This window comes from Gadus chalcogrammus, chromosome 1 (assembly GCF_026213295.1).
Source record: "Gadus chalcogrammus isolate NIFS_2021 chromosome 1, NIFS_Gcha_1.0, whole genome shotgun sequence".
Classification (NCBI taxonomy): Eukaryota; Metazoa; Chordata; class Actinopteri; order Gadiformes; family Gadidae; genus Gadus; species Gadus chalcogrammus.
Window position 1 is genome coordinate 6,499,262 of NC_079412.1, and position 12,663 is coordinate 6,511,924.

The 12,663-nt window shown below is 46.7% G+C and overlaps 1 protein-coding gene across 1 annotated transcript in view; it reads left to right on the forward strand.

Moving 5' to 3' along the window:
- spryd3 (SPRY domain containing 3) overlaps nt 1–12,663 on the forward strand; it is a 51,290-nt gene that overhangs the window by 34,453 nt on the left and 4,174 nt on the right. Inside the window, exons 8-10 of the mRNA XM_056585611.1 lie at nt 880–937; nt 9,736–9,855; nt 12,430–12,578. Of these exons, the coding sequence (XP_056441586.1) occupies nt 880–937; nt 9,736–9,855; nt 12,430–12,578 (327 nt within the window). The remainder of the gene's footprint in view (nt 1–879; nt 938–9,735; nt 9,856–12,429; nt 12,579–12,663) is intronic.

Below are 12,663 nucleotides of genomic sequence, written 5' to 3' on the forward strand. Positions count from 1 at the left end.
GGATGGAGTGAGGCGTAGGGTTAGTGGATGGAGTGTGGCGTAGGGTTAGTGGATGGAGTGAGACACAGGGTTAGTGGATGGAGTGAAACACAGGGTTAGTGGATGGAGTGAGGCGTAGGGTTAGTGGATGGAGTGAGACACAGGGTTAGGACAGTGGTTCTCAATTATTTTCTGTCATACCCCCCCTAGGAGACAGAAGTTTTTTCGTCCCCCCCTACCCCCCCCCCCTGAATTTAAATACTATTGAGAACCTGCTAATATTTATTTATTTATCTGTACAAAACCACTGTATGAGTTGCTGGCACCAGCATTCTGCATACAATCACCTTATTATCAAAATAGATTAATACAATTAGCTGAGATAACATCTACAACAACTTAAAACGATTTCCAAGTTCAGTTTATTAACTCAATTTGTAACAATTTGACAATTTAGCAAGACTGCTAAGTCTGTGTGAAACTCAAAACAGAGAAACAAAAGCAAATGATTCACCGGGGCTTGCATTTCATTCAAACGGTAAACATTGGTCACTTGTCAGCTTCATCAGCTTATTCCCTTTCCAAAATACATATATATGTGTTCATCTTTCAAGCATGAATAAAGACGTCCCTCTGTCATGACTTTGTAAGATCAAAATTCAGGTAAACTTCTGATCCTTGGTATTATTTTTATTTAAAAATAAAATAAAATAAGTAACTTAAAAAACAAAAGAAAAGACAGTAAGTCCCCCCTGCGCCCCACCATTTGAGAAGCACTGGGTTAGGAGATGGAGTCAGGCACTAAGGGCCTTACTTACCTCAAAGTGAATAGCCTGAGTTAACCTTTGTGATATCATGTTGCACGCAGTCTGAACAGGAACCATTTGCTTGTTCACACAGGACTACCCCAAGAACAGACATCCAGGCTGGAGTCGGGGTTCGGTGGCCTACCATGCAGGTGAGACCTTCATACCTCTCCCCCCTCTCACTCTCATGGTATCAGTATGGTTTGTACCCTAGTAGTACCCTGACCCATTCTAATCACAAATTTATGAATGTCTGAAGCGCATGAGTCCTCCGTTTCCTGCGACCTCATAGGCTGACCCGGCAGTCCTAAGTGGAGTCCCGAGCCACAGGATAGGGACTGCTGTAGTCCACCCTAAAGCCTGAGGCTCCAGGGGGGGTGAACCCTGCTGTAGTCCACCCTAAAGCCTGAGGCTCCAGGGGGGGTGAACCCTGCTGTAGTCCACCCTAAAGCCTGAGGCTCCAGGGGGGGTGAACCCTGCTGTAGTCCACCCTAAAGCCTGAGGCTCCAGGGGGGGTGAACCCTGCTGTAGTCCACCCTAAAGCCTGAGGCTCCAGGGGGGGTGAACCCTGCTGTAGTCCACCCTAAGGCCTGAGACTCCATGGGGGGGGTCCTGCATAGGACGGGTCGAAGAAGACACCTCACTTGTCTTCCTCTTTGTGTTTGAATCCAAAAGTGTTTCCTCGTATTCCTGTGAAGTAGCTATTTACTGTTCTAGGGCCCATCATCTGAGGGCACTATCTCAAAGGGATGCGGACATGCCCTGAGCTCAGACAGCCATGGCAGAGGATCCCAGAGCAGATATACAAGACAACAGCAGTATCTAAACAAGGGAAGATAGCCATCACAGAGGATCCCAGAGCAGATATACAAGACAACAGCAGTATCTAAACAAGGGAAGTGATTGTATCTCACACTCTTGCTCCCCCCTCTTTACTTTCTTACGGAAAAAAACAAAAACAAAGGGCCAAACCAACACCAAGTTATCGCTCGGGTTCTTGGCTGTTTGTGACGACAGGTCTGTGGCGTTTATCTCTGCAGGCATCTGTCCCCTGCCCTCACTACCGCCATTCCAGGGTTCAGCACCCCCCAACAGCATAAGCCCTGCCTGGTTCTTCCTGCTGCTGCTGTTGAGATTCTAAAGAGAGGCCTGGTAGTTGGAGGAGCTAGTGAGATACAACGGTAAAGGATCCTGTTGCCCAGGGGTCTCATTTATAACCGTTGCGTACGCACAAAACGGGGCTGAAATTGGCGTACGTGACTTTCCACGCCACGGTTGTGATCTATAAAAAACCAACTTGACGGGAAAATGTGGGCAGCCCTAAGCAAACTCTGACCCATGCGTACGCATGGTTTGGAGGAAAAGGAGAATTTGCGACACAGATGGTGTGGTGGTGAACTGAAGTCAGACCGAAGAATTGTAGAGTGAGAAGAACGATTATGTTTTATCATCGCCCTTCATAAATTTAATTTCAACACGTATCATGCGTTAAATCTATGTAATCAGAATAATTTAAGTCAACTGCGTTATTTCTCAGTTATAACTCCAGAAACATCTCCTTAGAATAGAAATAAAAAAAAATTCTCTTTATTTAATCTCTTCACTCCATACTGTCCACTGACGGCGCGACTGCATGGAATAAAGCATCTGTCCAACATGTGTCAATAACATAATATTTTTATGTGACACTGTAAACACATAATCAAATATCAATTAAATCCCAAGTGTGGAAAACCAAGCCACACTCCTCATCACAATCGTTACTCTTGATGCTTTTCATGACAAATCAGGCATTAAAAAGGGGTTATGTTCAAGAACATTTTACGTGGGTGATTACAAACTGATTATCAAAGGTGTTCTCGGTCAGTCTTATTACCGTAACCCTATAAATGCAGAGGTGAGTGCCGTGGTAATGCTGCACCATATTTCTGGCGGACCATGCAAATGACAGGATTCGGAGGGAGAGGGTCTTTAGGGACCATAACGATTTATTGGTAGGCTACATAAAAATATGAAACTTTATGTCAGACCACTTCTTTTTTAATTCTGGGACTGTGCGCTCTTTGCTACTGACAGAGTTCACTGATGCAGCAACATGTTGCCACTCACGCTGCTTTTTGTTGTTGGCGATCCCAATCCCGTGACCGCCGAACAAAACTACTTTTCGGGCCTCCATCTCACCCACAAGTGTCTCCACTTCAACCTCCATGAAATTTCACTTTTTTGCTTTTCTCAGTACTTCTGCCATTGTTTCCGACAAGACATAATACTTGCATCTGAGTCTCTTTTATATGCAGATCGAATTCATGAGGTCATTTGCATTGACCATTTATGGTTAAAAGGGCGTGTACAGGGCGGAACGTGAAGCTGATTCAGCTGCGCACACTTGTAGGCAGTCTGTGATTTATAAAGAAAAGATTGCGTACGGTGTGCGTACGCAGTGTTTTATAAATCTGAATATTTTTTTGCGCACGCAAAATTTGGCTTTTAGGCGTACGTACACTTTTAGTAGCGATCCCACGCACAGTTTTATAAATGAGGCCCCAGGACCTTTGCTGATATCCTAGCTGAGCATGACTAGTTGGAGAAAACCAAGCTCACTGGCAAGGCAAGAGTTGTGCTGTGGTCAGAAGGATTCTACCATGGGGCTCCGACCTCGAGTAATTGCTCCATCCGTTGTTATCGTTAATGGAGCCGTCTCTACAGTCTTTGTTATTTCATTAGAAGATGTGAAAACACCTAGCATTCTAAGAAAACCACTCAGCTTTCTTAGAGCTGACCTGCTTAAACAAATATTATAGCCCAATCGTTTTTGTACCGAGTGTCAGGTTTTGAGTCAAGTTTTATGCTCCCCACTTTCCAGTGCAGAGTCCAGCTATGCCAAGGGTCCACTATTACTAATACGTGGATGGTGCCATCCCTGCTGTGTTTGTGGACGATGCCGGGGTATTGAATGGAGACCAGGATGGCCGTGTTAGGGCCCTGGGAGCTGGGGCCCTTGGAGCTGGGGCCCTGGGAGCTGGGGCCCTGAGAGCTGGGGCCCTGGGAGGTGGGGCCCTGAGAGCTGGGGCCCTGAGAGCTGGGGACCCTGGCAGCTGGGGCCCTGAATGCTGGGGGCCCTGAAAGGTGGGGCCCTGAGAGGTGGGGCCCTGAATGCTGGGGGCCCTGAGAGGTAGGGCCCTGAATGCTGGGGGCCCTGAGAGGTGGGGCCCTGAATGCTGGGGGCCCCTAGAGCTGGGGACCTGGGAGCTGGGGCCTGGGTGCGGTGCCTGTGTTGCTTGGCTGCTGTGCGCTGCCCCAGCACAGCCCCCATTTGTCTGTTTACTTTGAAAGTTTCTGTTACACCTTGTGGTACTCATTTATGTGGGTCTGTATTGGCCCAGTTTACTCCTCATATTTTTTATCAGTCTCTCTCGCGTTCATGAATAGAAACATGAATGTCTGCCAAAGGTACGCCTCCACATCTTCCACATCTGCCTCCATACCACTGCCCGTGTAGGCAGTGTTGCCAGATTGGGCCAGATTTCTCGCCCAATCAGGCAACGTGCTGCAGCCAGGGTTGCCAAATCTGGCAACATTTGACACTGCATGGAGGCTACATTAACCTTATCTCCATCTGGCTCACTGCCCCATCCCATGACTCACCCTCACCACGACTCAGTGACCACTGTACTTAGCTGGTGGCCGCTATCAGCAGCACCCCCATGGCTGCTCGGGATAAGTTACTCTTTGTTACCCCCATGGCACATACCAATGACACAGCTCCTGCTACAAAGGCACTGAGTCGCTATTCATTGAGCCAAGTTCTTTCATGGCAGCCTCCAGTATCTTGTTATCTACCTGCTTTCATGACATTATTGTGTGTGTGTGTGTGTGTGTGTGTGTGTGTGTGTGTGTGTGTGTGTGTGTGTGTGTGTGTGTGTGTGTGTGTGTGTGTGTGTGTGTGTGTGTGTGTGTGTGTGTGTGTGTGTGTGTAATCCAAACTCTAGCCAAAGCACCATATGCTATATGCAACAACTACCTAATTGCAGAGCAGTTAATTGCACATAGTTGCAAGCAATGTGACCTACCTGGCCTTCTTCAAACCAAGCAGCATACGCTCTTGTTCAGATCCACCACATACTGCCTAATGGCATGTAGCTGACTCTAATGAACAGCCTTCACCAATCTACTCCATAAGTAAGCAGGTACATCATTTATTCATCTCAATTCAAGTATCCAGTAGCAACAGTCAGTAAAGTACAGTACAAACGAAAAAATAGACAAACAGTAAAAGTCAACAAAATAAGTAAATAAAGTGAATAGAAAGTGACCAATGTTGCACATAATTAAAATGTTCATATAAAAAAAGAGCCAGAGGTAGATTATAAGTAATTATACAACGGGTGGCTTAAATCCAGCGATCTGATTGGTTCCTAACTGTTGTATAATGAGCGTATACATAACGCGTATACATAATACTTCTCTCAGAGGGACGCTAAAGTGTGTTGCATAGCGACCGTCGTGCATTTTGAAGGCAGCCAGGAGGGACTACTTTTTTGTATTCTTTAATAAAACAGCTACTTTGACTTTCTTTTTTTTTTTTTAAATGTAGTGTGTCTATGACTTTCGTTTTGCCATAATAGTAACCGTTGTATAAAAGCAATAGATCACTTCAGTCAGTGGTATGTGCTCATTATACCACTGTGAAGGGGGTCGCCGGCCCTCCGCTGCGCGTCGGGGCCGGACAACGCCCCTTAACAGTGGTATAATGAGCACATACCACAGCCTGTCGTGATCTATTGCTTAAATATACCATGTACCATGTTGTAAAGATAAAGATAACATAAATCTGTTTTCTTACGTAGAAGTTGTATGCTGTTTTATTAAAACATATCTTAAGCTTCCAAAACTATTTGTTTGTTTGTCTGTCTGAAATTTGCCCCTTGTCCTCATCCTGATTCTGCTCCCCCCGGGCCACTGGAAGCACACCGCTCAATGATTGCAGATAAGGTGCATTGGGTTGTGAACAAAGTTAGCTAACAACTCTTAGGTAGAATGCTTGAACTTTTGAGGAGTGATAAGAAGATATCCACCAGATGTAACACATGGCTCCAGGACCGAGGCCTAGCCAGTAGGCATGAGGCAGGAGGCCTAGCCAGGAGCCATGAGGCAGTAGGCTTGAGGCGTATCTCCAGGGGCTGAGGCTCTGACTCAGCCGATCAGTTGACCTCCCTGGGACCTTGGATGGGTCAGGTCACATTAAGGTGATGCGGCGAATTTGTGTCCGTGGAGGCCCCTCTCTTAAAGGGGCGTGTCTGTGGGAGGCTCCTCTCTTAAAGGGTGGCTCCTCTCTTAAAGGGGCAAGTGTCGGCCGTGGTTTGTTGGCCCGCAGCTTTCTCTCTCCGACTCTTTCAAATGACGTTAAATCTTAATAAACAACATTAAATTCTTGGGATTTGTTCTGTAAATTAATATATGCATATTATTATTTTATTTTAAACATGTTTTTATTATTTATGAGAGGTACCGGATCTGCCAAAATAAGTACCGGAACTGCCAAAATTAAGAGGTGCTGGATCTTGTTTTCCGGCAGGATCCGGCTCAAATTAACCACTGGTCATGCCTCTAGGGCTAACCCCTTCCTAGGCTCAAACATTCCAGGGCCAACCCCTCTTTGGGCTAACTCGTCTGTGGGATGAACCCTTCCAGGGCTAACTTGTCTGAGGGCTAAAGCCTTCCAGGGCTAACTCCTTCAAGGGCTAACTTGTGTGAGGGCTAACTCTTTCCAGGCTAACTCGTCTGTGGGCTAAAGCCTTCCAGGGGTAACTCCTTCCAGGGCTAACACGTCTGAGGGCAATCTCCTTCCAGGGCTAACTCCTTCCACCGCTAACTATTTCCAGGGCTAACTCGTCAGAGGTCTAGCTCCTTCCAGGGCTTACCGGTACTCCTTCAAGGGCTAACTCCTTCCAGGGCTAAAGCCTTCCAAGGACTAGCTAAGAAGGGAATACCAACCTTTCGCATGAATACTTTATATTAAGTATATATTATATATGATGATATGATGACATAATATGCATTTATTAAACAGTTTACAAAACACTATTTGCTTGGCCATGCCGTATTCTATACAACAGTGATGTTGTATATTTTGGTTTGCCGTTTTAATCCCATAGCAACGACAAGACCGGATCTTAATAGTTGACGCAGCGAAACGTGTTGCGCAGTGCCTGCATGAAGCTATTACATTCTTGTTTTTTGTCATGTTTTAGGAGTTTCTGAAGTCAGCGTTCCCTGGGCATGCCCCGTAACTCTCACGTTACTAACACCCGTGAAATTGTCCCATGCACAGGGTTTCTCATAGCCAGCCGGGTCACTTAAGATGCTCAACAACCTGTCATCTCCACCCACATTAGCCCTGCACCCCTCTGGCCCCGGCTCCGCCCTTAAGATGACCCTGCATGTCAGCGCTGGTGGTAGCAGACACGGAGTGCATGTGGCGTCCTCCCAGTGGCTAATGCTGCCATAGATTAAGTTGCATTGAACTTTTTCGATCGTTTAGTGTGTGGAAGAAAACGCCACACACTTACCGATTCCGTTCCTCAGCAACCCATTCCCGAGTTTCAAATCCGGAAGTGTCACCAATCGAACCTGGCTGACAACGGTCTAGAGGAACTAGCTATGCTAGCTTTTGCGAGAGAAAATTCAGAAATGTTTAAACACTACAAGCTGCTCCTCGACTTCAAAGCCCAGCCCACGTTTGATTCTGCTGCAATGAATCCCTTTATGATGACTTGATGAATTGTTGGCATTACATAAAGTCAGCGTCGCTCCCCATTGACTATCGTCTTCCCTTATTATTTTCCACCTTGAATCGTTGAGGCCAGATAGTTTAAGAATCCCTCTTAACCGACCCGACAACACAGGATCATCTGGCAAAAACATGAGTAGAGCTCAATCCATCAGTCGGAGGGGAAATGGACACAAAACCGGACCAATTATCGTGTAGCCAGCAGCTTAGCCCGGCCTATCTGAGGCTTCTGGTTCCACTCCTGGTGGAACCAGAACCACCATGCCACCTCACCAGCGAGAGCCACTGCGACACGGTGTAAACCCTACCTGTCCACCAAGGCCGAGCATCTCTTCTCTGCGGTCCTCTGCAACCTTTGCTATCAATATCTGATGTATTATTAGGTTTTGTCTGGATTGTGTAGCGTGACGTGCGTAACCTTTGTCATATATAAATATATATAGATATATATATAGATATTAGATTATTAAGGCTGGCTTCTTCACGCTTATATATATATATATATATATATATATATATATATATATATATATATATATATATATATAGGCCCTATCTCCCCATGTCCCTATATCGAGAGACAAGTCCCTTTATTCAGAGACATGTCCCTATATCCAGAGACATGTCCCTATATCCAGAGACATGTCCCTATATCCAGAGACATGTCCCTATATCCAGAGACATGTCCCTATATCCAGAGACATGTCCCTATATCTACAAGTCCCTATATCCAGACACTTCCCTTGGGCTGTCAGGACATTAAACACTACCTAATCCGTCACACTGCTTTGCAGTATAAAAACACAAATTGCAATTGCAATTTTACCTTTTTCACTTTCACTTCACCAATGGTATTTATTATAACAGTGTTGATTTATTTTGTGATGCCATGTCTTTATATTTTACTGCACTTTCAGATGTAGCAATTCAATTTCCTTGTATAGGTGGTGAGTCTGCAATGACAAATAAAGTCTATCTATCTATCTATATCCAGAGACATGTCCCTATATCCACAGACATGTCCCTATATCCACATGTCCCTCAGCTCCCTAACCCCAGTCCTGTGGTTGTTTCTTTATCAGGAAACCTCCTCCATTTAAAGGTCTTATCATTTAGGGAAATAATGATGGCTCATTTTTAAGAAGAAAGAACATAGTGGCACACACATGGAAATTAAACGAGTATCTAAGCAGACTAAAGTAAAAAAGTGAGTGTTCCTCTATGGAGGTGTTTCAATCTCTGCAGCGACGGGCTGTAGTCCTACATCGGCAACTGGTGGTCGGAGACTTGTTCTGCTCACCGCCACGTGCTCCGCCCACCGCCCCGGGCTCCGCCCACTGCCCCAGGCTCAGCGGCCTGAGTGGCCCCAGACCTCAGCGGCCCCAGGCCTGAGTGGCCCCAGACCTCAGCGGCCCAAGACCTGCATCGGGCCCAGACCTGCATTGGGCCCTTGCCAGCCCCCTCTCCGGCCCTCCCGATCACCCCCCTGAAGCACTATATTTAGCAGGGCAGTCCTGTGCGGCGGGCTGTGTGCTGCTGGGTGCTGTTGTGTCAGGGGCCCGCATGGGGCCCGCATGGGGCCGTGGTGATGCAGTGTGACTGAGTGTTTGAACAGTATCCTGAGCTGGACTGGTCCCATGACAACTCCATCAATATTTACCAGCACAAACTCGTGGGATAACCTCTGTTTTACTTTCGCTCCTCTTCTTTTTAATCCTTCTTTTCATTCGCAGTTGTTTCCTGTAGCCGTATTAGATGAGTTTTTTGCTGGGTTATTGATTAGTAGTGTTTTTGAAGTGCTTGGTGTTTGGATACGTTGTTGGAGGAGGTTTAAGGTTACCAAGTAGAAGACAGAGTAGTCAAGCAGCTCGACAACTGGCCGAGTAGTGTTGTGGAGTACACAAAGATAGCTAGGGTAAGAGGGAGGTCAATTTGATTTGTAAAGCCCTTTATCACCTGTACAGTCTCAACAGGCTGTACAGGCCGTATGTTTATGACGCCCCCCTGACCCTAGCCCCCCAGAGGGAAAGAAAAAAACGTCCTTATAGTACTAAAGTATTAGAACCTTATCAAAGTCACGCATGTGTACGTTGTTGAGCGGGGTTCTCGTAATGCGTCTCTTCGGTATCCTCATCCGTCTCCTCCCTCTCCTCCCTCCAGACGACGGGAAGCTGTTCCACGGCAGCGGGGTGGGCGATGCCTTTGGCCCGCGCTGCCTCAAGGGGGACATCATGGGCTGTGGGATCATGTTCCCACGAGACTACATCCTGGACGGAGAAGGTGAGGTGGGCGATGGAAGCGTCGGGACCTCCCTCACAGGACCCCCCTCTTACCCTAGCTATCTTTGTTTTATGCGGAGAGTGGGATAACCTAGCGATTGTTAGTGCGGCGCCCTTGGTTCTATGAACATCCTCACAGTACCAACAGCGATATATTGTTACAAATATACTTATTTTAAGTCACTTGTGATAAAAGTGTCAGCTAAATGCCCTGCATGTAAAGGTCACAAGTTCGCGCCAGCATGTCCGTGAGAGGTTCCTCTCTTAAAGGGGCGTGTCGATGCGAGGCTCCTCTCTTAAAGGGGCATGTCCGTGGGAGGCTTCTCTCTTAAAGGGGTGTGTCCGTGAGAGGTTCCTCTCTTAAAGGGTCATGCCCATGGGAGGCTCCTCTCTTAAAGGGGCGTGTCCGTGGAGGCATCTCTCTTTAAGGGGTCATATCCGTAGGAGGTTTCTCTCCTAAAGGGGCGTGTCCATGTGAGGCTCCTCTCTTAAGGGGTGTGTCCGTGGAGGCCCCTTTCTTAAAGGGGGGTGTCTGTGGGAGGCTCCTCTCTTAAAGGGTGGCTCCTCCCTTAAAGGGGCATGTCCATGGGAGGCTCCTCTTAAAGGGTCGTGTCCATGGAAGGCTTCGCTCTTCAAGGGGCGTGTCCGTGGGGGCTTCTCTCTTAAAGGGGGCGTGTCCATGGGAGGTTCCTCTCTCAAAGGGGCATGTCCATGTGAGGTTCCTCTCTTAGAGGGGCGTGTCCGTGGAGGCTCCTCTCTTAAAGGGGCGTGTCTGTGGGAGGCTCCTCTCTTAAAGGGGCCCAGGGGTTTAGAGCCAGACCCTGCGGTACCTGGCTAGGGCTTCAGAGGGAGCATTGAGTGCTGCGTAGGATGCAGCGGATTGAATAACCAAACGGAGACTCGCACACCAGAGCCCGGTCGGAGGACACTCAGCAGTTTCCCAGGTGCTCTGTTGCCCACCATGGTTGTAGTGACCCGAGTGGCCATCTGCCAGAATCCCGCCACTCCAAATCCAATGAAACAGACTTCATTTATCTTCTACTCGATAAGTAGATTGACGAACACAGAGACTTTGCCATCTATCAACAACACGCAAGCTCTGTGTTCGCCAATCTACTTATCGAGTCTTAAAAACAAGATGGTGTCTACCGATGGTATTGGGTGTATAAAATGTCCTTTCCAAATGACCCTTATTATACTGCCAAAGTAGTGTCGGGCTACTTCTAGCCTTTTAAGTGGTTTAAAATAACAATTTAGTTTTTACCATAACACATGCCCCCATCGTTTCAAGTTTATAGCGTTTTGGTAGAATCGGCTAAAATCAGCCAACTTAATGCGTCTATATGCGCTTTTTTGCTCCCAAATTAACATTCCAACTCGTTATCATACTATATCCCAGATCCAATTTTCACCGGATTTATCCTTTAAGCAGGTAGACCACGAGGTACAGACGTTATTACAAAGAAAACAGAAAGGAACATGAAGAAGGAATAAAATGTATGATACAGATTCTACAGTGATACCTTGTCATGCCAGATGTTTAGCTGTGTTTAGTTCAATGTTGGAGCTTGTTTTGTGGAGCGCTCAGGGATTCGGACGTGTAATCATTTCACAGTAGCTTGCAAGATTTGAACATAGATGGTCAAAGTGTTCAGTGGACCACATCGCTGCTGCCAGTAGCTTGCTTTCAAAGAAATAGATGTAAGGCATAATAGTTTGGTTGTAAGGATGCATTTCCAAGACCAAACGTTCCTGGTTTGATCCCCAATGTCTAAATATATGGGGATATATATTATATTGAAGCAATAGATCACGACAGGCTGTGGTATGTGCTCATTATACCACTGTTAAGGGGCCCCCTTCACAGTGGTATAATGAGCACATACCACTGACTGAAGTGATCTATTGCTTATATACAACGGTTACTATTATGGCAAAACGAAAGTCATAGACACACTACATTTAAAAAGAAACCAAGAAAGTCGAAGTAGCTGTTTTATTGAAGAATATAAAAAAGTAGTCCCTCCTGGCTGCCTTCAAAATGCACGACGGTCGCTATGCAACACACTTTAGCGTCCCTCTGAGAGAAGGCTCGGCTAGAGCGGTTCGCCGGCAATTTATCCTATGGAGCAGTCCACTCGCCGTGTGCCTAAGCTTTCGTTAGTCTCTCCATCGCCTTGCTCACTCCCGGAGTAACAACATTTACACCCTCTCCATCATTCAACATATTTTTTACTTTGTAACTGTTTCTACTTCCAGGCGCGGAGTGATATGCAAACTTTCACAAAATGATTGGGCGTCATAGCAGTTATGTATACGCTCATTATACAACAGTTAGGAACCAATCAGATCGCTGGATTTAAGACACCCGTTGTATAATATGTTATATCTTAGAAATTACATTCCAATTGGCCCTATTAACTATTCAAGTCCAGCCTTGACATGGTCATTGGAGGCCTAGAGCGCAATATAGGACGTCAACTAGATCCTACTAAAGAACAGAGCGTTCTGGACCAGTGGGTGCTTCCCTCCAGGCCTGCTGCACTTTTCTCATCAAATCCATCCATTTCCTCAGCTGATGGGGACGACTGGGAACGGCTGGAGGATCAGCCACGGCAGGAGGGCATCCAGAATGTTCTGTACCTGAACGACGAAGGCGAGGAGGAGGAGGAGGAGGAAGGAGACATGGAGATGGAGCGGGGACAGGAAGGCAGGAAGGTGGCGGTGAGGAGTGCTGCCTGATGCGTTGGGCTGATATCCATGTTTACTCTGTATGTCTAGAACATACAGCGCTTTGCAAATACATGGG